Genomic DNA, 27,015 nt, shown 5'->3' on the forward strand with positions numbered 1-27,015 from the left:
GCTGTTCCAGGACAATAAGTGAGGGGTTTCACATATTTAAGAGAACTGATGTATAAGTCTGGATAGCAAAAACAGATCTAATTGGTAGAAATTACAGGCAAGTAGATTATTACTCAACAATTTAAATCTCTTTGATTAAAGAAACATTTGCCTTGTCTAGTACTGAATGCTTTGTCATTGGACACACTTAACAGATCTGAAAAAAATTCCTCCTAGGTGTATGATGGAGGGCGTGCCAGCATTGGATAGGAAAGAGGTACGTCTGATTCTAAGGAGCCTATGATTCTGCGAGAAATAATGTTACATGAATAGTTTCTCCATAGAGATACACAGCCATACACAGCCAGGTGAGGAGGCAAGGTGACTGAACATGAACTTTAGGCAGAAATAAGATAGGAGAGATGCCCATCGCGGACCCCATAGCAGGGGCTGATTCTATCCTAGATATGGATAAAAACTGATCTGTAAATAGAGTTGAAGGCAGAAAATGTTTTAGAAAAGATAAGAGGTTGAAAAGCCAGAAGCTTTAAGATAAAATCTAATGGGCAAAACAAGCTGTGCTTGTGTATTAACTACATGTGGGTGTAGTTAATTAAGACATGGGTGCCTAACTTAATGGCAGTTTATTATTTATTTATTTTTTAAGGCTACTATAGTAGAAAATGTAGTATTGTGGTTTTTCTGTTCTGGGTAAGGAGGAGAATGAAAGAAACTGATCTTCTCTGCCCCCAGCCAGGTCAGCATGGGAAGCTAAAGAGCCACAAAGGTCTTTCATTCCAGAGCATTCCAATAGATACCACCCTCCTTGACCAAAATGCCACAGAGCTGGCAAACATTTCTGTACAGATTAAAGAGAGGCTTCTGAGAATATTCACGCAAGTCTGAAGTTTCTGGAATTTAGCTTAGGTGTCCTGGAGAAAAGTTAGTCAGTCCAAAAGAAAGACATAGATAAGAAAAGTGTAAGACTCACTGGTCTGACTGCTGTAATACTGTACCAACACTTTCTGCAAAACTCTTATTACTGTACTAGCAATGCTATCTTAGCAGAAGTCTGTGAATTTCTGTCATTTAAAAAGCTAATCATAGATAGCATAATGTTAACATATAGGAACCAGGCTATTCTTGTTCTCCAGGCTCATGCCCCAACTGACCACAGTACTTTCTTAGTACCAGGGGGATTGTTCTTACAATGTTGCTACCTTTGGATTTCCTTTTTAGAACCCTCTGAATAAAAACAAAAGCACTGGGGGGTGGGAAGGGGGTGCGGAAGGAGCCACACAATTTAAAACAGCAAGTATACGCCTAGATCTGCTTAGTGTGTTTTCCATTTCTCCAGGAAAGGATGATCAAAAACAACTTTACGTATCACCAGTCTTTTCCACCAAGCTATTTCACATGGTCGCATCACCCAAAATCACAAATGTGCCTCCACTCTGTCACACAAATCACCCACCATACACATGCCTAAGATTAAAGAAAAGGAGATCTGCCTAATAAGGCAAGTCACACCTACACTTGCTTCACATTCCCAATGAGATCAACTGGGAGTGAAAAAACACATCAACCTGTGCAAGTGTATGTAGTGGTCTCAAAGTGTCTCCAAAACATTGATTAATTAGGAATGGGAAAACATTCATTTTAAAGGAGAGAAAACTTGCAGATACACTATAACCAGGTGATCAAAGTTAAAATCATGAGCCATGAAACAAATCAACATCGTGTTCCTCCTGATGTAATGCACTGAGAACACAGCATTTCCCCGGTGTTCTTGCTAAACCTGAATCTAATCACGAGAGCAGATATTCTACCAAATAACTGGCCTGTTATCGTCAAAAAAGTTGTAGCTCATGAATGAAAAAAAAAGAAAGAAAACAGAAGGAAGTATAACAGCGTATTCAAAGGAGACTTCAACAAAATGACATTTAGATGTGATCCTGGCCCAGAAAAGAGACAATTGGTAAAATTTCAATAAAATCTGTTGATTAGATAATAATATTGAATCAATGTTTGTAGCCAGATTTTTACCAGAATGTTGACTGTTGTACTTCTGGTTATATAAAGAATACCCTTGGTTTTAGTAAATATACAGTGAAATACATGGAATTAAAGAAGCATTGTGTCTGTAATTTTCTTCCAAGTTTTCAGAAAAAAAGTATACATATATACCCATACTTACATACATGTATGCATGTGTATACATGTGTATAGATAGAAGAATGAGAACATGATCAAGTAAGTATGGTAAAATGTCAATGTTAACATTTGGGGACTCTGGGAAGTGTATTCAATAATTCCTTACAACATTTTTGCAATTTCTCTGAATAAAAAGTTTTTCAAAATTAAAAATTAATAATAATAACCTAAGTGGGTCTGAGCTTTATGAGGAGGGAACTAGAGAAACAGAAGGAATATAGTGCCCCCCCCCACCTCTCTGTTCCCCCATTGCCAACACTGAGAAGCATTGTAATGTCCTGGGTTTCCCTGAAAACTACTGAGGGAGGCCCGGCACTGAACTCCCTGCTGGTACCACTATGTCTTCAAATCCCCAGAGCCTAACACAGGTCCTGATATACACTAGAGGCTCAAGAAATGGCCAATGAATGAACTTAAAGAAACATCTGAAAGAAATTATGGGCAAATCCCAATCTGTGTGTGGGGACAGAGACCCAGAGAGCAGTTTCCAGGCTCTTGGCCTCATGTGGAAAGGTACTGGCTCGGTTATTATATGGCCATCAGCTATAATCAGATGGCCATCCACTGTGGCTGGGTGGCCATCAGCTGTTACTGGGTAGCCATTAGCCACTAATATAACTGCCGTGGCTATGCTAGGGGGTTTGTTGGTTGGTTGGAAGAGAAGCAGATAGCAGATTGCGGATCGTGTGGCTCCTGCTTCCTGTATCTCCAACCCAGCCGCCAGCAAGAATATAGTGGTATGACTCCCCTACTATGGCTCCATTGGTGTTTCTTTTTGGCCTCACCATCTCCTGCGTTCTTACATGGAGAGTGGGACCAGAGACCCCGCATGACACTGTGGTACTCCGTCTGCAAAGTTGGTAGCATTGTGGCCCTCTTCTATAAATGGCTGGGTGGGAATGAAAGGCAGGAGGCATCAGAATGAAGAGTAAGATATGGTTCTTCCCTGGGTGTCCTTTTTATTGAGGAGGAAAGAGAATTGAGCATGTACCCTAGGGTTGGTCTGTAATGACCCTGCTCTCCGGACTGGGAGAAGAAGGTTATACATTCCAGGTACTGTTTGTCCCAGCATCCAAGGTCTCTCTTGGATCCTGCATAAGCTATTTGATGCACTGAGTTAAGAAGAAATGAAGACCGAGATTCCCCCAGGATAACGTTAAGGATTGAATAGCTCTGTATTCAGTAAAGCCTTCATCATGTACAGAATACCTCGTTACATTCTGTTGTTACTTCCCAAACCAACTCGTGCTTGGTTTTTCAAATTCACATTGACTACGCTTATGAGATCTGAAACTGGAATTTTAATTTCCAAAGTTCTAGAAAGCTTTGAAAAAGTTGTTTAAGAGATTAAAAAACGTGACTTTGCTTTGAAAATTTAGCTAATTCAAAAACCTTGTAACAGATTACTTTTCCAGAAACATTTAATTCTAAATAGAGATGAAGGGGAAGAAAATAATCCACAGGCCACAGGAGTGTAAATATTAGGGGAAGTTCCTATAAGCCCCAGAAAATTGGGATCTACAACAAATATGCTTTTCCTTACCACCAAGATACAATTTCACAACCACAAACACTCTAATGTTCCAGAAAAAAATTTAAAAAGGTAAACCATGGCACATAACAAAGGGCAGCGCCCCAAACTGCAAACCTGATTTGCATATTAATTCAAATATACACCTTTTTGCTTTAATGAGGAATGTAATTTTTAAGGAATCTCTAGGTGGGATTGCTATGCTCACTGGTAGGGACTTGTTCACCAATTTATTAGAAAATAAGCTCATATGGTAAATCCAAATCATAATGGGTTAAAATAAAAAAAGTCCCTTCCCAATCAGTAAATAATAAACAGTGAGCCACAGAGGAAGGGCAGGTTGGTACAGCTACCCTCATTTCCTCTTTACTGGCCACGTCTGGGAGGCCAAATAGTTCTCTGTCAGAGTCAGTCCCTTCCTCTAACTTAGTAAGAACAGATATTTAACACATTCTCAGAGTTTTGGTTGCCAGTTATTAGTTTATTTGTCCTCAACACCCGTTAGCTTCCTATCTCCCCATTCAAAGCTGTCCCACCTCTCTGAAATGGAGTGGGAGAACATATCATACCTCCTTCTAGGTGCTCCCAGGGATATGTTGTCTATCTAACCCAAAGACTAGGAGGAAAGATAATGTGTAAGAAAAATACCTGGTGAGCCCCCAACAGTAGGAGCTGGCTCCTACCCCTGCTCTGCTCATTAAACCTCTTCTCCCAGACGTGGTCTATTTCTTGGGCTGCCAATGACAGGGCTCTATCAATGCCAGCTGAAATCACAGGATTCATGGTGAACAAAGCCTGATCTGAGGGTTCTGGAAGAGACCCCTCTATGGAGTTCAGATAAGGCCTCAGATCTGCATGCAAATAGGTAAGATAGTGTGGTATTCTTAATACTTCAATACGTCTTAATCTCTCCACATACACTCCTTCTCATTTCTTCATGAGAACCCATACTTTTGACACTTGCGCTATTCTACAACTGGGATGATAATGGCACTTCAGTATAAATCAAGCCATTGCCTATTTTTGTCTGAAGAGGAAGCAAAACACTGGACCAAAGGATAGTATGACAGCTCTTGAAAGTTGAGCCTTTATGCTGGCCATCAGTTCCTAGTGTGATATTACCAATGAAAAATGCAGGAGCTTTGCTTATTGGTCCCCACCCAGGTGGTTCTTCTTACCTTTGGTTCCATTGAAATGAAACTGTGGGTTCCTCTGCTTGAGAGAACTGACCTTTTAATCGTCCTGCTATGGTAGAAGTGGTAGTAGTCCTTCAGGGCCCCAATCTGCAAAGATAGATGGGAAAGAACAAAAGAAAGCAAGTTAATTTATGAGAACAGTCTTCTATTTTGCTGTTTTTCATTAAAATAAGAACACAAAACAAAAAAGGTCCATAAATTATGCAGTTGCCTGCTCTGCTTAAATGTTACTTGAAACTTGGTGATCATTTTCCAGAAGACGGACACGTAATATGAAGTGGAGTGTCCTTCAGGCACTGACGGCGGAACTAAAGTTTATAATGTGGCAGCTTAGCCTCTCCATAGCTCCCTTTTAACGTTCAATTTATGTTCAGCATTTTAAGTAATTCTATATCACGCTATATCCAAAGGTGGGAAAGAGAAAAAAATCAAATAGTTATCTAGTTATAAAAACACATTGTAATGTGTTTGCTTTGAGAAATTTACAATGAAGAACCTTGTTAGATTATTTATACCATTAGTTTGAAACGAGTCCTAAGTAGTTGATCATTCACAAAGAAAACACTACTTAATTTGTTTCCTGACTTCAATAGACAGTATAAATACATATCATTTTTTCATTTATTGCAAAACTAAAAGTGGAATGGCAATTTCTAAAACAAAACAAAGATCATACATCTTACCAATCAACTAAGCTTCCTGTGTAAAAATAGTTCAATTCATTTTACCTTAACCATTTCTTTAACAAATGAGTCTTCTCATTTGTGTACCCCATTCTTTAGTGAAAAGCAGTTAGTTCTGTTTCAGATAGATAGCTTTGAAAGTAAGTCCCTGTCCACTTTAGGAAAATAAATGAACAAAATCCCAAACAATCAGATTCTCTCAGCAGATTATAAAATGTGGATCACATAATGGGAATTGAATAATACAACAAATGAAGACAAGGAGAGCTTGGCTCTAGTTCTAGCTGACACCAGAAGTGGCTCCTTGGCTAAATCACATATACTTACTATGTCTTGGTTTCCATTTCTATAAAATTGGACTTTGGGTTAGCTATTTTCTAAGATCACTGTAGCTCTCAAATTCCATTTTTTGACACTGACACTTCCCTTGCTTTGGGCAAATACATTAAGTGGCTATTTTTCCAGAACCCCACGGCTTTGCCCTAAAAGAATGACCACCATCAGAGTGTTTTCCAATTGGGACCATTCAAAAGTTAGGCTTTCCTAATTTTAAAAAAGAGAAGGCATTGGCCCCGCTTAATTTTTCCAGATAAAAGGTTTCTTTCTTATTTCCATCTTTCCATCACATTTTCAGTCAATGCCCCCCCCCCCCCCGCACATACATTTCCAATAAGGATGATCAACCCAATTTCTGTGCTATTTAAGAGTCATCTCAGTGGGACTTTATGTACTAATTGAATGTCTCTAATCATCATTAAAACTGAACGTCTGAAGTCTCACATTTTTTACCGAAGTAGAAACTGCCCAAATGCACACAGAAAAGAGCCTAGACTCTGAAAACAAAAACGTATGGAACAAAAACAAGGAAACCCCAGCTGAAACCACTAATCTCAGTGATCCTAGACTCTGAAACAGCAGCAAACAATGAGGAAGATGGCACCAATGCCAGTCCCAGTCTCCAAAAGTGTTTCAAGGAGGGATTTACAGGACAATTTTAAGATTCCGGAGGACTAAGGGTAGAATTAAAGGGGCCACGTAATACTTTATAAGAAAATCTTAAAATCCCGAAAAGCTTAGCGTTTTCACCTCATGTTGCTTTTGTCAAGAGTGCTCCTTAAGAAAATAAAGCAGTTCTTGTGGAAAGGAACTTAGAATCGCTGAGGAAGAACCTGTCGCCAATGTGAAAAATGCCACTGTGCTGAAGTCCACTCCACTCTAATGGAAGCTCGTTGAATACAGGAAATGAGTGACTTCAACTTTACTAAGTTCAAGCTATGGATGAAACACACATTGAAGATATATTCAGGTCCTTTGAGGCCTCATTGGTACTGACTAGAATCCTGGAATAATGTAGTGTGTATAGGGAGATGGAAAATGGAACCCTTTTCCTGACTTAACTTGCTCTGGGATCTTGGATACATCACTTAACCTTCATGGGCCTTTGTTTCCTCCACTGTAAAATAAGAAGGACACAGGAGGTATAGAGGACAGAGATCGGCGTCAGAGTCAAACAGGGGATAATAATATTTATGGGCTAGTGTGGTTATAAGGACTGAATGTAGTAGGAACAGATGTATTGCCTGGTCAAGTCATTGCCTGGTACGTAGTAAATCTGAGAAGGTTATAAGTCTCCCTTATAAATTTCCATTTAAATCCCAACTTCTCTCACCTCCTACCCTGTAATTAACCCGTCAGCTCTATTCCTTGGTTAGGATGCCTCTGGGTCTAGGTGTCATCTCTTTAATTACCTTATTTCATTGGCAAAAACAAAAAGGGTTGATGATATGCTATTGGCAAGGATATAGGCACAGACAGAGTTTATACAGGATTTGTAAAGAGCATAATCTGGGACGAGTTTTGAGAGCATTTTGGTAACATCAATAAAATTATAAACAGAACTAACCTTTGACCCATCCTTTCCACTTTTAAAAATTTATTGTACAGATATAGTCACTTATATCTATTTATAAGTGGATGTTAGAGCAAATTTTCTACAAGAAAAAAAACAAATGACTAGCTGCCATCAATAGGTGATTGATTTCCAATGTCGTGAGTAAATATAGTTGCAAAATATGTATACAATATGACTCAATGTTTTTAGGAGAAAAAGGAAGAATGCATATTATATTTATGCTCCTAGGCACAGGATATTTCTGGGAGGATACTCGAGAAACTGAAAAGAGGAATTTTCTTTTCATTGTTTATGTGCATGCATTATTTTCTAATTAAAAATGAAAGAAATAACACAAACAAATAAATGAAATAGCACACAACACAAATCCCATCTACTTGTCGGGTGGCAAATATACTCCCAAAACTCCATGTGATGGGTACAATGGCCCCACCATTCAGGCCACTAAGTCTCAATAGCAGTGAGCTCTACTGTATCTCCACCTTTCAGGGATTCTGTTTCCTCTGTAGAGTTGTGGAATGGTGTTCATTGATTGACTGATGGCTCCTTTATTGAATGCCTACCATGTGCCAGGTATCTTGCTACTCTTCTGCCTGTTATCATATCTAACTTCATTCGCCCAAAAGCCCTTGAAGATAAATATCATTAAATTATTATTAAATATCATTTGATATACAAGGCTGTTGAGGCTCTGGAAATACCCAAATGTACAAGGCTAGTCTTGGGGGGTGGTAAAATGTAAATCTTTGTTGATCGTCTAGCATCAGGATGAATGTAGTTAAGCTTCATGGTGCATCCTATGAATAAGCACATAAGTATTCCAACATCCTTCTGGTGAGGCTTCCTATACTATAGAGCTAAAAACGCTGAACTCAGTGAAGCTAGGTTTCTGAAGGTGATGAAAACTCTACCAAGCAAAGACACACCACAGCATCCTGAGGCATGGTCTTGGAGGCACTGATGTGTTTAATGGTAGTTGTGGCAGAGATCTTAGTGTCTGGTTGCTAGGTTTCTGGGCATCCATTTCCATATCCTGTTTTGTTGCTAAGAGCTACAGGGATGACAGAGGGTAGCTTCCTCATTTCTCGGGTTCCTGATTGAGGCAGAAGCAGCAGCCCTCATGGAGGCCCATTCTGTGGTGTGGCTTTGGGAGCCATTTCTGAAAGCTCGGCCTTCCTACAAGCTTTGATTCTATAAGCTTTTAACTGTCTATACTGAATGCCTTACCAAGTAGACCAAGTATTCAGTGTTAGGCTCCCTGAATATCGAAAACTGAAGAGGTCAGAGCATCTGAAAAAGTAGCTACACATTTACATAACTGTACAACTCAGAGATCCTCCAAGTTACGTACCTCTTGAGTCCTGGGCTGCAGGCACCAATGAGCCACAGGCTACTGGATGTCCCAATGTGTCTGTTCTGACATCCTATTAGATGACTATACTTGCGCCTAGTCTTCTCAGACCCATTTGCACCACCCTCCGCTCTCATATCTGTTTTCCACACAGTAGCCAGAATAAGGTTACAAAAGGTTACAAAATTTGGCTATGTCATGTCAGACCCTTGCCTAAAATCGGTTAGTGGCTTCCCTTTGCTCTTAAAATAAATACTAATAGTTAACATTTAATGTTACTTAATAATGTAGTTTTAAAAGAAAATCAGAATAATATCACATCAACATTTATGCTGTGCAGGAACTGTTCCATATGCTTTACCTAACACACTGAATAAAGACCATTGTCTTCCTCTAACCTACATGGCCTGCGTGAACTGGCTCAGTCTCCCTCTGTAACCTCTCCTCAAATCACACCTCTTCTCAATTTACGGGACTCCAGCCACGCTGGCCTTCTTCAGTTCCTGGACTGTGTCATGCTTGCTGTTTCCTCTACCGACAGAACCCTCTCCTATCACTACCCTCTCCACCTCTTTTCTTCTTCATCATCTTTTATGTCTCACCTCAAGTCAGAAGTCTTCAAAACTCCCCAGACCAGATCAGGTTTCTTTATTATATTGTCTCACAGAGTCATAGGAACATACACCAGTAGTCATACTTTGATTAGTACAATTATTTGTTTAATGCCTGTGTCCCCGCCTATATGCCTGTATGTTCCACTGAGGCAGGAACACATATTTTGCTCACCAGTTTGTTTCTAGCTCCTAGTACATGGCTTGACACATAGTAGGTTCTCAGAAAAGATTGCTGAATGAATGATATGAATAGCAGAATCCTTAAACTGCTAAAATTGCATACATTAAAGCTATATGTGATTCAAAATCTCTAGTGTAAGTATCAAAGTAAGGTTAATTTCAGCAAAAATGGTTGAATGCTGCCTTAACTGAAATACCAATTCTTCTGGACTTATGGTTCCGAAGGTTGCAGGCTGAGACATCTCTATGCATTTTTTTTTGCAAGACAATAGCAAAATAGGGTGCATTTGTTCAATTATTCTACCTCATCCAAACAAAATAATCTGTCACTTACCAAGACTATATATATATATATATATATATATATATATATATATATATATATATATATATATATTTAAAAGCATGTTTATGTCTCTCATCTATTAATATGCATGTCCCTTATTGGCAAGAACTTTTTCTTTTATTTTTCTTTCAACAGCACTGAGCATGCTGAGGGCATTTAATAAACATTAAAAAGAAAAATGTCATAACATGTTGGGAGTTACTCAAAAGAAAGACAGTATATGAAAACAGAGCAGTAATATAATCTATAAGCAGGCCTTCCATCTAGCTCCTCTGGGGTAATCTAAAACAAAAGATGGCTGCGTTTACTATGTTATGCAATAGCAACAAGGGCCACAAAAAGGAACAATGCATAACTAACATAGGGACATTTTGCAAATAAATCAGGAACCATGGGAATATGTGAAGTATAAGATCAATAGCGGATAAATCAAAGCTCGACCTTTTCCTTAAGACCACATAAAGGAAGGAGAATAATTCCTTCCCTCTTGACCCTCTTAAGCTCCTCTTACATACAGTAACACACTCTTCCCTGCCCAACAATACAACTCTACACACAATACTAAGTGGATGAATTCCATCTTTTGTTCCCAATTCTAAGTTTTTGTGCTTTTTCTTCCTTAGTGATAGTCCCTTACTCTTATACGCAAACTTTTCCTATCACTACCCTTTCTCAAACCAAATTCTGTTGTTAGGTAAGGATTTTTTACAAGCTATTTTATACTAAGGTGTAAATGACTAGTAGGACTCAATGTCTTAGTTCTTCCAGAGAAAGAACTAATTTGATCAGAAAATTAAAACTTAAGCCAAACAAATAACTTCATAGTGCTTGTAATTTCAAAAAACAACCATTGGAGGGTTTTTTGTTGTTTGTTTGGCAGTAGGAGGGAACCTTCATTGGGTCCCTAAATTCTTATGTCAGAAGCAAGCTACTGACTTCTCAGCAAAGGACTGAGAGCCAGAAGACCCGTATTTTACATTGGCTTTGCCTCTGATGACGAGCTTTGTGACCTTTCAGAATTCATTCACCACTAACAATCTTACCTGTATCTACAGCTAAAACCCTCACCAGTCTAATTACTCTAGACATATAGTTTGCAATTTATATACAGTTCTGCATGGGGATAAACCATGCCAGCTTGCCCAGGACAGAGGTATTTCCAGGGACACAGGACTTTTCAGTGCTTAAACTGTGACGGCAGTCCCAGGCAAACTGGGACATCTGGTTACCCTGAAGTGTCAAGAACCTATCAGTTCCCTCAGGCTGCTTGTCAGCCGCGTTTTCCCTCTCACCCTCTCCAATTCATACATTTCTCATTCTGCACTCCCTTTCGAAAAATTATTTACCTCCAATCCACAATTTTTTTAAACGGACAAAAATTTGAACGGACATCTCACAAAAGAAGATATGCAAACGGCCAATCAGCACATGAAAAAACACTCAAGTGCAAATTAAAATTGTAATAGCACTATTATGTCTAAAATTTAAAAGACTCAAAATACCAAGTTCTAATGAGATTAGGGAGCATTGAAGCTCTCTGACTTTGCTAGTGGGAGTGTAAAATGGTTCAATGTCTTTTGAAAATTGTTTGGTAATTTTTTATGAAGCATACATCCTCCTCATGACCCAGACATTTCATTTCTAGGTTTAACCAAAAGAAATTAAAACCAATTTCCAAACAAAAGCTCATACACAAATGTTATAGCAGCTTCCTTAATAACAGCCCCAAACTGGAAACAATGCAAATGTCCATCAACAGGTGATACATAAATAATGGTATATCCATATACCATTATAATGGAATGCACAGCAATAAAAAGGAATATAATATATATATATATATATATATATATATATATATATATATATATATATATATATATGATGGATGAACAAGAACAGCTCATCATGCTGACACAAAAAGTCCATACTGTATATTCCAATGATATAAAATTCTAGGACAGTTAATCTATAGTGACCACTGAGTGATAACCTGGGTATGGAGTGGGGACTGATTGGGAAAAGCCTGGAGAAACTCGGGAGTGTTGGGAATATTCTGTATCTTGATTGTGGTGGTCATGGCATCGGTGGTAAGTGCTTGGTTAGGTGTGATGGAATCAGCTCACCACAGGCTTTCGAGTTCTTTTCCCAACACCCTGTTCTATAATAGGACATCACATTGACTTGAAATCAACAATGAGAGAAGTATTTACACATCAAGAAAAATTGACAAAACTACAAATTAGGGCTTTTTTCCCCTGAGGAATCACTTATTTAGTATTTATCAGCACACCACACGGTATATGCATTTGTTAAAACTCATCCAACTTTACACAAAAATGGCTGCATTTGGGGGTATGTAAATGACACCTCAATGACATGATTTCAAAAGTTATAAATACTCCTCTTCTGATTTCTGCTTCTCTACAAGCTGTAGAATGACTTGGAGAATGGGAGATGCAAGAACCCAGTTACCTGGGGCTGGAATTTATCCTCCAGCTCCTATTTCTCCCTATACTCTCAGGTAAGTAAAGAACCAAGTCACAAAGACCATCGCTCTTGCTGACCAACCTCTTCCAATGCCCAAACTTGACAAGTCTGAAACCTCTACTTGTTAAATCCATTTAGACAGAAAGTTAGAGGGGCAGCGCTAGATATACTGTTTTCCCTTCATTAAAATGTCAAATGCGATTCCTCCTTTCTGCTTCTCTGAGAACGTTAAAACAATTGTAATATTTACCTTCTGTGTTCGACTTTATAACATTCAAAGGACAACCAGAGAGACGTTAGCCATAACTGCTTTCCTCAGTCACCAAGAACATTCCCAACCATAGAACCTTTGCACCTGCTTTTCATCTTCCTGAAATGCTCTTCTAGAAATCTCTATGACTTATTTCCTGGCTGCTTTCAGGTCTTTGCTCAAATGCTACCTTCTCAGAGAGGCTTTTTTGACCATACAATTTTAAATTGCCACCACTCCTTCTGGGAAACCCCATTCCCCCTTCCCGATATGTTTTTCTCCTGAACACTTAACACCACTTAACATATTGTACATTCTCTTTATTTGTCCCATTTATTGTTTGTCTTCCCCCACTAGACTGTAACTATGTAAGGGCATAGATTTGTTTTATTCACTGCTGGATTAGCCTTAGCTCCTATTAACAGTGCCAGGCATACCCAATTAACGTGTAGAATAAATGAATGAGTGAAAGGCCCTTGAAAAAAATCAAAGCAACAGTGAGCATGTGTCGTGCAGGGTGTCATGCAGGGTCTCTGCTCCTGCTCCCTGCACAAGAACACAGGTGTCGTGTGGGGCGGCCCGCGGGGTCTCTACTCCCACTCCCCACATGAGAACGCACGATGTGGCTAGGCCCAAAAGGAACACCCACGGCGCCATAGGTAGGGAAGTCATACCACTGTGGTCTCACTGGAGGCTGGGTTCACACGACGTGTGACCTGCTGTCCGCTTTTCTGCCAACCGATCGACGACTCTCCTCCACTCTCCTCGACTCTGCTCTACTCTGCTCTTCTTCCCTCCGTAGCTGAGGCAGTTATATTAGTGGCCAATGACTCAATGGTTACAGCTGACGGCCAACTAGCCACAGCTGACGGCCAACTAGCCACAGCTGATGGCCATCTACCGCCTGAGCCAACACCCCTCCGTATGAGACCGAGAGCCTGGAAACTGCTCTTTGGGGCTCTGTCCCCACAGCATGTTTCCAAACCTTAGGGAGGATTTCTTGCTCATCTCTTTATAACCCTTTCTGTGATATCACATTAACATACAATGTAACATATGCTTTGTGCTTAATAAATGTCAAATGAATGAAATGATCACATGTAAACATATCTGAAAATTGAGAATTTACCACCAACAACCACATAATCATGCAAGTCTGCCTTTATATTTCTCAGTGTCCTCTCTTGTCTCCATCATAGTCAATGACTTCTTGGAATCACTGAACAAAAGTGATACTTATGACACGGCTGTTGAATTCATTACAAAATATGAAATTAGAAGGCAAGGAAATGCAGAAATCTGATGAACTGCTAACATTAATGGGAAATGAGCACAGACTACGTGCCAGGCATCACTGCATCTTCACAACAATATGAAGCAGGGATCATTATTGCCATTTTACACACAAGAAAGCAGAAATTCACCAAGTGTAAGACCTTGCCCGGGGCCACACAGCGAGTAGAGGATGAAGCTCAGATTGACTCCAGCCGGCCTAACTCCAGGGCATGTGCTTAAAAAGTTTCTAAGGAAGAACTTAAAACTACAGCTTCCCAGAGATTTCAATTATCCAGAAGACTGTGCTCCTAAGAGTTGCACAGAGAGGGGATGTTTTCTAGGGAGATTTCTGGCCTACCTTCAGCAGATACAAAAATCAAAGTGTTGACAAGTATCTGAGAGTAAGAGAGAGTTCATAGGAGCAAGAAACCAGGTCTGTATTTCTAGTTCTACCACTGACCCCAGGGAATTTACATTAGTGCCTTCAAGTCAGTGAGAAAGTATCTTTACGGCACACCTTGACCGTGAAGTTCAAGCGGCATTATAAGTTAAACAAATGTAACCCCTGACATCAAGCATCTTAGGTGCTACTGCACTCGGCCATGAGTGCAAAATGACATGAAAAATATCTTTCTTAGACTTTAGTTTCAAGTTAATCACTCACAGAATACATGTGATTTCTTCCTAAATTCCTTCAGGTTCAGGCTCAGCATTTGAGCTCTTCAGAGAATGGAATTAGAGTCCATGAATTCATGCCCCTCCAAAATGTTCATGTTCTAATCCCCAGAACCTGTGAATATATTACCTCATATGGTGAAAGGGACTTTGAAGTTGCGATTAAATTAAGGATTTTGAGATGGGGAGATTATCCTGGGTTATCTGTGTGGGCCCAATGTAATCAATCACAAGGGTCCTTATAAGAGATAGGGAGCAAAGCCAGAGAAAATGTGATGACAGAGCAGAGGTTAGAGAGAGAGAGAGAGATGGAAGCAAAGATCAAAGCAAGAGAAAGAAAGATTTTTAAAATACACTGTGCTGCCAGCTCTGATAGATGGACGAAGGGGCCACAAACCAAAGAGTGCTGACATCCTCTAGAAGCTGGAGAAAGCAAGGAAATGAAGTCTCTTCCAGGACCTCCAGAAGGAACACAGCCTTGCTGACACCTTGATTTTAGGTAAGGACTTCTGGCCTCCAGAACTGAAGATAATAATTGTGTTGTTTCAAGCCATTAACTGTGGTTCTTTGTTAGAGAAGCAATAGGAAACTAAAACAACTAGTACCTCAATAGACATCCATGAGAAGCAAAGGGAATGAAACTAGGCTACTATTTGTATTGGGAGCCTTTTTATTCTTCATAATTTTGACTCTCTGGGTATTCAGCTATGAATTTCCAAATAGCTGTACTAATATATTAACAGTGTTTAACATTGGCCAGGTACTCTGCTAAGCACCTTGCTGGCTTTATCTTATTTATCTTGCTAATAAACAAGATTATCTTGCTTAATCTTCAAAATGAAATGAAATCCAAGCAAGTAGCCCAGCAAAACAGAACTAGTAAATGGCCTGTCTATTCAAAGCCGTTATGTAATTAATACTACTTATAACCCAAGCTACCCTTTGATGCTTTCCTACATTATGTCTAATCCTTTCAACAACCCTGCAAATGAAGAACTACTCTAATTTTATGGACAGAAAAACCGAGTCCAAACCTGAGAGAGGTTAAGTAATATGCCAAAGTGAAGAAGTGTCTGACTCAGGATTTGAAATCAGGTCAATCTGAGTCCAAAAAAATCTAAGCTTTTTCTAGTCACAGCACTATGATTTTATTTAAAAGTTACTCAAAGGGTTTTGTAGTGCCACATGCGATTTGATTGGCACACTCAAATATCCCCACCTCTTCCCACTTCCTTGCCCTTACCAATATGAGGCCTCATTATTTTATTCTAAAGCGACCTGATCATCAGAGTACAGGAGAATCTAGGTCCCCGTCATCTATCTTAAAAGCAGATAATAAAAAAAAAAATCTTGACTATGATTTCCGAGCAAGAAACAAATATAATAATTTCACCAAGGAAACATAAAACACAGCAAATGAAGTAAGCACTGCATTTTCCCAGGTTCAAGGGAGAAATCTAGAGTTTGCCCCACCACACAGGACATGAGATTTTCCTCAAAGCAAATCATAGAATCTCAGAGTTGGAAAAGACAAAAAAATGGGATTTTAATCTGATTTTTCCCTTACTGGATGCCGGAATCCATTCTTCAAACTGGCAGAGAGTACTGCATTTTCTGGGGCAGCCCATTTGTTAGAAACTTCTATCAGATAATTACCCTAAATCCACTCGTTACTCTTGGTTCCAGCCTATAGAGCCAACCTATGCCACGCCAGACAGCCAACACGTCCCTACTGGGTCTTCCCTGTTCTTGGCTGAACATCTAAATTTTTCCATTTTTTTCCTCATATGACAAGCCTTCACATGGTTGTCTCCCTTAGATAAGCTAACATCTGTAAAGTCTCACCCAAAAACCTGGAGCCTACACTACAACACATCTCAGCTCCAGGTACGGTGAAGCCAGGATGGAGTCCACGACTCCATGACCTCCCTTGGCAATGTACTTCTAACACAAATAGCTTTAAATTGAAATACTTTTAGCAGAATGAACTTCGTCCACAAAAAAAAAAGGAAATCCACAGAAACGCTTTTTAATTTGGCTCTCCTCCAGTCTATATTTTAGTATCTTAAATGTAAATGATAGAAATTTACATTTCTGTTGAATGTCATTTTCTATATTCTGCTCTATGCTGTTACAGCCTGCCCAGACATTCATTTATTTATTGAGTGTGTACTATGTGCCAAGCACTAATCCAGATACTGCAGATAGAATGAACAAAATAAAGTCGCTGCTAACAGGGAGATAACAATCTGACTTGATTCCAAAAATCCCATTGTGTCAACTACAAGTTTGAAATTTATGTCTTCTCTACTGAATCAGAATATTTCTCCCAAGAGTACTCAAATAATTTTTCACATTAGTATATTACAAATAAGGATTGGGTTCAAATTCAACTTACAATATGTTTGTAATAGCTTCTTAAGAATGAACTGTAAATGGCATTAGGCTTTGATTTTCTCCAATGTATTTTTGTCTAAAATGAATAATTATGTCCTTAATGTAAATTAATCCTTGTACTATATTCTTGAGATAAGAACATTTATTACTGCTATTTATAGTCAGCTATTTTTTAAAAAGAGTTTTTAAAAACCCATCTGTCAGTAATTTCTGGAGAAACTGAAAGAAATTATTGTTTACTATTTAAGCTATTCCACCTGCTTGAAAGACACACACACACACACACACACACACACACACACACACACGAAACAGAGTCCAAGAGAGGCGGAGAGAGAGAGAACACATAGCCTACATGGAGGTCTGTATTGTTTTCATTACTGATAATCTTAGTAACTTCAAGTATTTTCACATGTAGGGAAACAAACAGAAAACAGTACATATTTTGAGAAATGAAAACATTTCTAGAATTACCCCTGGAACAGTCACTTTTCTCTTTAGGTCCAATGACTCTCAACCCTTGCTATACATTAGAATTATATGGGGACTTAAAAAGTACTAATGTCAGCCCCACCCCACGCCTACCCCAGCGGTTCTGATTCTTAAGGTCTGAGTTATGGCCAGGGCATCAGGATTTTCTTCTAAAAAGCTTGCTAGTGATTCTAATGTGCAACCAAGGTGAAGAACCACTGTTTTAATCCATCCATCTCATTCTGCAGAAACGGAACAATTTACCCTGAATTCTGAGATCTCCAAATATTCCTATCTACTTAGTTAAAATACATTTAAATGAGGAAAATTACTAATTGATTTGATTTTAGTATTAATGTAACTGGCATGTTTTGTTCTTTTGTTCATTCTTTTAATTATTTCAAAAGCCCCCCTTCATCCCCCAAAAAAATTTAGAAAAATGTATTTAGTATAACCATATTCAAAATTTCCAATATTTTATTATACTGATAAACAGAGGCTATTTTGAGCTCTACAGCATTTTAAAATGACCTGTTTTATTCTAAAAAGGGAAAATTCCAAGTTAAAAGCTGTGAGTGTTAAAAACATGTGAAAAAGACCTAATGCGTGCTCAGAACAGTTGATGGCCTTGTCTCTTCAGTTACAAACAAAAACAAAAACTTAAAATGAGAAGCTCCCCCATATCTTTGCGAATAGCTGTTCAGATATGCCTTGTTCATTTGCCACTATCTGCGTCCTTCCTGGGGAATAGCAGAATTAGCATTTGCAGGGTAGTGACCCCAAAATTGGGCCCAGAGCAGAGGATGAGTAAGGCATCTGTGGCCTATGGAAGAAGGTAAGTGGGTGAAATTTCCATTCAGCTGTGAAGTTCTGCATCTAGGCAGATGTAAGGTTGGGTCTTATTTTTATAGCTCCTGAGGCTCTGCCACTGTGGGCAGCCATTGGCCATTTGTATTAATTAAATATGTCACAGATACACATCTATTAGAATAAATAAAAGAAAAATGGCAATACCAACTGATGGTGAAGATGTAGGTAAATGGAAGTCTCATACGTTGTTGTTTGGAATACTTAAAAAACAGTTTGGTAGTTTATTGTAAAATTAAACATTCACTTACTACATGACCCAGAAATCGCACTCCTAAATATTTTCCATAAGAAAAATAAAAACGTACGTTCACACAAAAACTTGTACATGTGTTTTTATAGTGGCTTTAGGATAAATCTCAAATGCATTACAAGGAAAAGAAGACCAGTCTCAAAAGGTATTCCATTTAGAAGACGTTCAGGGAAAGGCCATATAGACCAGAAAATACATTAGTGGGTGCAGGTACGGCAAGATGCTGATTACAAGGGAGCACTAGGGACTTTTTTTTTTTTTTTTTGAGGCGATAGAATTGTTCTTTATCTCTATTATGGAGGTGGTTCTATGACTACGTGCATTTTCAAAACTTAAAGAACTATACAGTGAATTTTACTGTATGAAAAATTTACTATATGTGGTTACCAGAGTTTATGATACTTCAATAAAACTGATCCCCCCCCCAAAAAAAAAAGTAGTCCCTAAGGAAAAGCCCAGTCATTGAAGTGATTAACTGAAAATGTGATACAAATGAAAAAGCAAAAAGTTAAGAACTTGTTTGGATTAAAACATATTTTCAAACTGGTTTCATTCAATTGAGGAGCTTCACTCAAGCCATAGCAACCACCTCTACATTTGGAATTACACAGGGCAAACAGCTACCTTGAGACACAGTATGTAAAGCTTTCCTTTAATCAAAGAAATTAAGTATTTCAACATTTCTTAGTAGAGCACTACTTTCACTAACACGACCACCTTAGGACAAAATATGACTGATTATGCTAAGTGATGGAGTGTAAACTGAAAATATGAGTGTAAAGTGAAAATATGGCTGGTAATTTTGAAACAAAGATGAGAATGGCTCAGAGCCTCCTGGGTGCTGTTAACCATACACCTAATATAAGTGCTTTAAAAAGTAAGTAAAAATCTATAAATCAGTGATTCTCGAAGTGTGGCACTGGGACAGGAAGCATCAGACCAGCAGTACCTGTGAGCTTAGCAGAAATGCACATTCCTGCGCCCCACGTCAACCTGAATCAGAATCCAGTCATCGCCCTGCTCAGCCAACTCTCAGTTCAAGAGGTGAGGAAGTGGCCACCAGGAATGACTGATGAAGCAACAGTCAGAAAAGGATACAAGCACACTGCTGTCTATTTTGACCTGTGCAGCCAAGATGAAGTACACACCCATCTCTCCACACAGCCATACAATCTACACAGTAAAAAAAGGGTTTTAATTCTAGGTTTCACCCTTTTTAAAATGTTACGAGCCCAATCTGTGTTTCAAATAAAATTGGATTTCAAGTAGAATTTTATCCAAACTCAATTCTAGAAGGTAATTAAAAATGTAAACTTAATTCTAGGAGATAATTAAAAATGTTAATAACGTTTACAGTACTAAGAGAGGGGTAGTTTTCTATAATCGATCCGTTCATTTAATGTTCAAGTGAATAAAATTTCAGAACTAGAATTTCACAGGTGATATACATGCTAATAATTGTCACTATTAGAAACATTAAAAGTTGTCTTCCACTAACCATTCGGTCCCGCCATATTCTACTTTATGTGGACTATGTCTCCTTAGCTTCTGCTTCCCATATAGAAGGATCGATCATGATGTGTAAATTTTCAATAAACATTTCAAGCTGTAAAGGTCAGGACATGTTTTTCTTCCTGTATTCAAGCAAAATGTTGTGCTATCTCAACAGATGTCTTAGTAGAGAAACCTTATTTTCAATCATGTGACTGGGAGTTCATCAAGCACAAGGAAGATGAATATAGTCTCAAATGTCATCATAATTATTTCAGTAGATACACTCAATTTATTTTAAAAAGGGCTTTCTTTACATTAAATTATCAATGGCTCCTCTTGGAGTCCTGCCTTTTTGACACTATCTGTCCGTGACCTCCAAGGTCTATAAATTTATAATTCTGTACAAATGAACTATCTACCCTTTCAATCACCTAGGGGCAGATATTTAATCTGATGCTAGTTCCCCGCTGACCCCCAGTTCTTTAATAGTTATGTGCTCATAAAGAACAAAATTTGAACATCAGGTTAAGCAAAATATTATCAATGCAGAGATGTGGCCCCTCCCTTCAAAAACCTGTAAAAATAAGGACGGTGTTTTGGATTATGTGTATGCTTTAGCACCATTTGTGATTGCCCACTTTAAGCGGTTTACAATCTTCTAAACAAGATACGTTACTTATCAGGCCACATGTTTTTGTCTTGTTTTGTTCTATGTAATAGCAAAATTACTTGGTCATATTCATGTGCTGTTTCCATCTTTAAAGTGCTTTGCCACACATTGTTTTATATGAGTAATAAAGATAGTTTCATACCCCTTTGTAAAACTGATGAATTACTCCTTGTTACTTTTGTAATTAAACAAAAACGCCTTTATTTGGCCTATATGGGGTTACCAGCTCTGTCTTGTTTACCTTTTTAACAGTCATCTCCTAACATCTTCCCTCATTCACTATGCTCTAACCCTGCTGGCCTCCGTTCCAGCCTTAGGACCTGTGCCCTTGTTTTCCCACCTGCCTGGAATTCTCTTTTTTCAATCTCCCACTGCCTAATTCATTCTCGCTTTTTAGACCTTCACTCAAATATTAGTTAGTCAGAAAAAGTGTTCTCTGACCTCCCTGCTAAATGACCTTCCCCAGTTACTCTCTATCTGGTCAAGCTGTTTATTTCCTCACTAACTTTTAAATTTTTGCCATCACAGTGCCTAGCACATAATGGTTGCCCAATAAGAATTTATAGAATGAATAAGTGAGTGAATGAATGAATGAATGAATGAATACTGTGAAATAATTAAAGAATTATTATCCTGATTTTCCAAATATTAAAACTGAGTCCCAGATAAATTCAGCTATTAAACTTCATACTATGAGCAAGTGATAGTAACAAGATTTTTCTCGTATCATACTCTGTGCTATTTTTCACTATTCTATACAAAACCTATTAAATAGGCTAAAAAAAATCATAATCTCTGCTTGGAGTCATATTTTCAATTTTTATTAAAGTTCCAACTCTAACCTGATTAATTTTAGGATTAATATCTTTATCCAAGACTGACTAAAGTGCCAAGCTTTTAATTTTCTTTTCTTAATATAAAAAGTCAAATGACCTTTATCTTAGCAGCTTGCTTGGTCTTAAATATATGTCAAATCCAAAAAAGAGAATTTAAATAACCATTATGCCTACCAAATAAATGTTTGTATCTATAAAATAAAAAGTTAGAAGTGATGTTTAAGAAAATGTACTTGGTGCAGTAGATTGAGTTTTAAGTATCTCCCTTCTATCATTCCTAAGTACTTACTGTTGACATAAAATATAAACCCAATACAGTGTTTTACCAAAAGAATCATTGCAATCTTTACAGATTTTTGCAGGAACTGAAGTCATAACCTTTTCTGGAAAAATACCTCATATTTGGATAAATGAAGAAAAAGTAAGTGTATTTTACATATATTAAGCTTCTCTCTGAGCCTTCCACAAAATTGGAAATTAATCCATGAATTATTTTAATATTCCAAACACTAGATGTTTCCCGATTGCTGCATTTGTACTGCTCAAATAGATGCAGGCAATTTAGTAGAAGAACAGGGCTTTGCAAGTTTTCTTCCCTCTTAGTTCAAACATGCCAATATTCTGTAGCTATGGTAAGTTGTGAAATAGGTTTAAAGCCCCAATAAACTAAAGAGATAAAGACCCAAAGTGGGGAATGGTTTGGGCAGCCACAAGTATGTACTCCCATCTCAAGTGTATCATGTTAATTTGAGTTCTCACAGTTTCTGCATGAAATATGCTGATATATTTCTTTTCTGCTATTTTAGTTACTGTACAGACTTTCCATAGGCCTATAAATGGAACTTATATGCTCAGTGTGATTGTATGCAACAAGTTACCCTTCATCTCACAGTTCAACAAACTATATCAGCCAAGGAAAGTCGAGTTTAGCTTGCAATCATGGGTAAAGGCACCCCGTTAACACATGGTCATATTATTACTTGCAAAAGTGATTACTATGCTCACCTCCCCCAAAATGAGCCTCTGACTTTCCTCAGGAAAGAGTTCTCTGGTTCCCAGGGACCTACCAAGATGTTCACACTTTAGCCCTTTGATCAATCATTTACTTATTATTATTAAACAACCACCATGGTAGAACTGACTTTTTGCTGTATCAAAATCAGGAAAAAATATCTAGCGTTTCTTATCAATGTAGTTTAATAAAAAGGATATAAAAGTCATATTTTCGCAGAACAAGGAAAAAAGATGGCTTCCAGAACAGAATTATTTGTTCATATGCCCCATCCTTATATATACCAAATCCCTTGACCAACTTTCCCCACATACATAGTCTCCTAAAGAAACATATGGCCTGATAAATACAAAAAACATTAAGAAGAATTAGTGACTATATTCACTAATATATATTCATATATACACAAAGGATGAAGATGACCAGAAAAGCTTCTTTACATTATTAATAAGGTAACTCTCGGGAGCCGCTTTTACAATCAGAGCTTGAAGATACTAGAACTCAGGTTTGCTAACTACCAGTTCAGTGCTCTAGCCACACCTCTTCTTCGTGTTCATGATGAGAAATCTAGGTGACACTACTGCTCACAACTCTAAAACCCAGTGGACCCTGCAATGTCATTTACATTTTAGGAGATATTGTTAAGACTCTTCCCAAGCCAGGGACTGTTGGAAGTGGCATTTCTTTCAAGACAAAAAAATTTCCATTAATTAAAATATCACACACACACACACACACACACACACACACTTTCTTCTCAACGATAAGAAACAACCAAATCCAAGGTAGTAATTAGGGGGCAAAAGGCAGTGCCTTAATGGAATGCTGCATCCAGCAAGATTCAAGCAATAAATTTTATGGAACTTCATCATACTTTCACATCACAGAGCCCTTTATGATAACCCTCAAGTAAACCCATCTGATTGAGTTAATAATTAGTTTAAATCTGTTACAATTTAAGGACACACAGACAAGTTGTCCCGGTACATGATGATACAGCAAATTTGACACAATTTACAGATAATATTTTGCACTGCCTTTCATTTTTCTCTATTTCCTACTCTGATTAGAAAATAAAAAGTCATTAAAGAATTAACAGGACCTTCAATAAGACCTATATACCAATAGGCTGGATTAAAAGGGAAAAAAAGTACTCTCCTAAGGAATCACACAGGGTTTCAGAAGGACCTCCCAAAGGTTGAGACAGAACCCAGGTCATTTCTATATTTTGTAGTACCTGGTATACTATAAAATAATGTTAAAATATACAGCATATTTATTTAAATGTTTACCTGTAATACCAAAATATAACTATGCTATTCACCAGATAGTTTCAGAATGCATAATGCTTACTAAGTAGTGAAATGTAGTAATGAGACATGGTATGAAAGTTTTTAAATGGACAATGTATTTCAATCCAGCCAGGGCATGAAACTGTATCTATAAGCTCATTGGGAGATATTTCGTGAATATGAAACCTGGAGCCAAATGATTTTCCATCCCAAGTTCCTGGTATCCTGTCCACTGGGTAACATCCTGGAGTTCATTTAAAGATTTGTCACGTGGACAGGGCCTTTCAGTATCAATTACACAAAAAAGCACAAATATGTGACATTAAACATCAACAAATACTTAGATACTCACATATTTGTAGCTACACAAAGAACCTCCCCTACCCCAAATGTAAACAGACTGTACTTAAGCAAAATCTAACTACTGAGGTTGGAATCATCAAAATGCAAAAAAGGTTGAAAGTGAGCTCAAGATTCACATGTTTTGATGGTAGTGAAAGTGAGAAGGCTGAGACCAGAGTAGAGAAAAGAGTGCATTCCTCAGAGATAAAGAAGCCCCGAGCTCTGAGGGAGAAGCCAGCATGTCTGGTGCCAGGGAAGAATTGAGGACAGTGATGGTTCTTCAGCCTGGCTGCTTATTTAAGACTGCTGATTCCCAGGCCCCACTCAAAGCCAATTAATCGGAACCACTCAAGGTATCTTTAAAGGCTCCCAGGTGACAGGAATGTGTATCCAGGGATTGAGGGTCACTGAGTCAAAGGAGCTGAGGATCAGGGAATGAAACAGCCAAGTAAGAACAGCTCCGATAATCAGGATTTGGGTGAGTGCAACTTCCAGAGCTGGTTTGTTCTAGAATGGATCTAGGATGGGAGTGGGGGAGGGAAGGGGTGTCCAGAGATAGGTCCTTTTCTTGTTCACCAACAGAGTAGAAGAAAACAGCTCTGCAGAGCAAAACACATTCAAATGGCGGAAGCTATGGCAAGCTAAATTTAGGCAAACTTCTCCACATTAGACAGCGTCATGTCTCCATCCCCCTCGCACCATGTGTATGTATAATATTTAAACATTCTAAACAATTGCCTCTCTTATCACATCATAAAGAACAGGTCACACCTCTGCACCAAACCGTCTAATGGCCTTCGTACTCCCTCAGAGAAAATCCGAAGTCCTTACTGTGCGTGGCCTGCGAAGACCTACTGGCTTGCTCCTCAAAGTGTGGTCCCAGGACCAGCAGCAACAGCAGTTGCAGCAGTAGCGGTATTGCCTGAGAGCTTGTTAGAACCACAGAACTTCTGGCCCATCCCAGACCTACTAAATCCGAATAATACATTTTAACAAGATGCTCAAGTGATTTAAATGTGCACTAGAATGTGAGAAGCGCCAACCTACAGGATCTGCCTCACCTCTCCAACCCCACCCCATGACCTCTGCGCCCATCTGCGACCCAGCCTGCTCACTCAGTATCACTGCAGGTCTTCCTGCTATTCCTTCAACACGTCAGGCTCTCTCCTGTCCAGAGCCTGTGCACTAACTGTTCCCTCTACCTGAATGTGCTTCTTGCAGGTATCTGTAAGCCTCATTTCTTTACCTCACCTGCTTCAGTTCTTCACTCATGAAAACTGCCCTAGCCATCCTATTTACAACTGAAAATTGTTTTTCAGACTTTTTCGGGTAGATACCTAGGAGAGAGATTGCTGGGTCATACAGTAATTCTATTCTTAATCTTTTGAGGAACCTCCACACTGCCTTTCATAGCGGCTACACCAATCTACATCCCCACCAACAGTGTAGTAGAATACTATTCTGTCATTAAGAAAAGATGAAATAGTGCCATTTGCGACAACATGGATGGATCTTGAGATTATTGTGCTAAGTGAAATACATCAAACAGAAAAAGTCAAGAACCGTATGATTTCACTGATATGTGGGATAAAAAAATGAAAGTAACAAAGCAATAAGACAGACAAGAAACAAAAACTGATAGACACAGACAATAGTATAGTGGTTACCAGAGGGTAAAGGGGTAGGGGGGTGGTAGATGAGGGTAAAGGGGATCCAATATATGGTGATGGAAGGAGAACTGACTCTGGGTGGTGAACACCTAATGTGATATATAGATGATGTATTACAGAATTGTACACTTGAAATCTATATAACTCTACTAACTATTGTCACCCCAACAAACTTTAATTAAAAAAAAAGACTTTTTTTTCCCAGACATTCCCTCTTACTGCTTTTTCCCCTCCCCCCTCCTCTGTTTCCTATCCATAGCACTTACCATGAACTGACATATCTTTTTTTTTTTTTTTTCTATTCAATTGTTTATTAACAGTCTCCTTGTGGTACATTGCAAAATATGGCCACAAATTCTTTGCATCTCCTTTTATCAAGGGGTGAGGTCTATGTCTCCACCTCTTGATTCTGGGCTTGGTCATGACTTCTTCTGACTTATGGGATGTTAAGACACGAGCAGGACTTTGAAAGAGTCCTGCATATTGAGGATTCCTCTCTCTCTGGCTGCTGGAATACCTTCTATGGTTAGAATGTCACTATGGTTAGAAGCCCAAACCAGCCTGCTGGATGATGGCCAGTTACATATGCCCATTTATCCCCATAATCCAAGCCAGCAGCCAGGAACTTGAGTGAAGCCACCCTCGACGAACCAGGCCCTAATGACCCATCAGTTGACTGAAGAACCTACCAGTTAACTTGCAGTGTCATAGCATGGTTATTATTTTAAGCCACTGAGTTTTGGGTGATTGGCTTTGAAGCGAGCTGGTACACTCCTCCTGTGAGTACGTAAGTTTCAAGAAGGCAGGGATTTTTTGCCTGCTGCATCTCCGGGGCTTAGTAGAGTACTCAGCATAATGTGGGTATTCTACAAATATTTGCAATGAATGTTGAAGGACAGAGTAATAGCAAAGGGAACCCTCACAAGCAAAAGAAATTAATGCCAGAAATGGCCTCCATAGCTGACAGACTAGAAGGTGGAAGAAAGACTTTCTGGATCCATCATAACCTGTCTCT

The 27,015-nt window shown here is 38.6% G+C and overlaps 1 protein-coding gene across 3 annotated transcripts in view; it reads right to left on the reverse strand.

The window, feature by feature from the left end:
* Nucleotides 1-27,015, reverse strand: part of PCSK5 (proprotein convertase subtilisin/kexin type 5) — a 405,323-nt gene that overhangs the window by 360,217 nt on the left and 18,091 nt on the right. For all 3 annotated transcript variants that reach the window (XM_074330572.2, XM_019736691.3, XM_019736690.3), the window contains exon 2: nt 4,903-5,007. In XM_074330572.2, coding sequence (XP_074186673.2) covers nt 4,903-5,007 — 105 coding nt within the window. The remainder of the gene's footprint in view (nt 1-4,902; nt 5,008-27,015) is intronic.

The sequence above is a fragment of the Rhinolophus sinicus genome, chromosome 16, assembly GCF_057876585.1.
Source record: "Rhinolophus sinicus isolate RSI-liver-muscle chromosome 16, RSI-T2T, whole genome shotgun sequence".
NCBI lineage: Eukaryota > Metazoa > Chordata > Mammalia > Chiroptera > Rhinolophidae > Rhinolophus > Rhinolophus sinicus.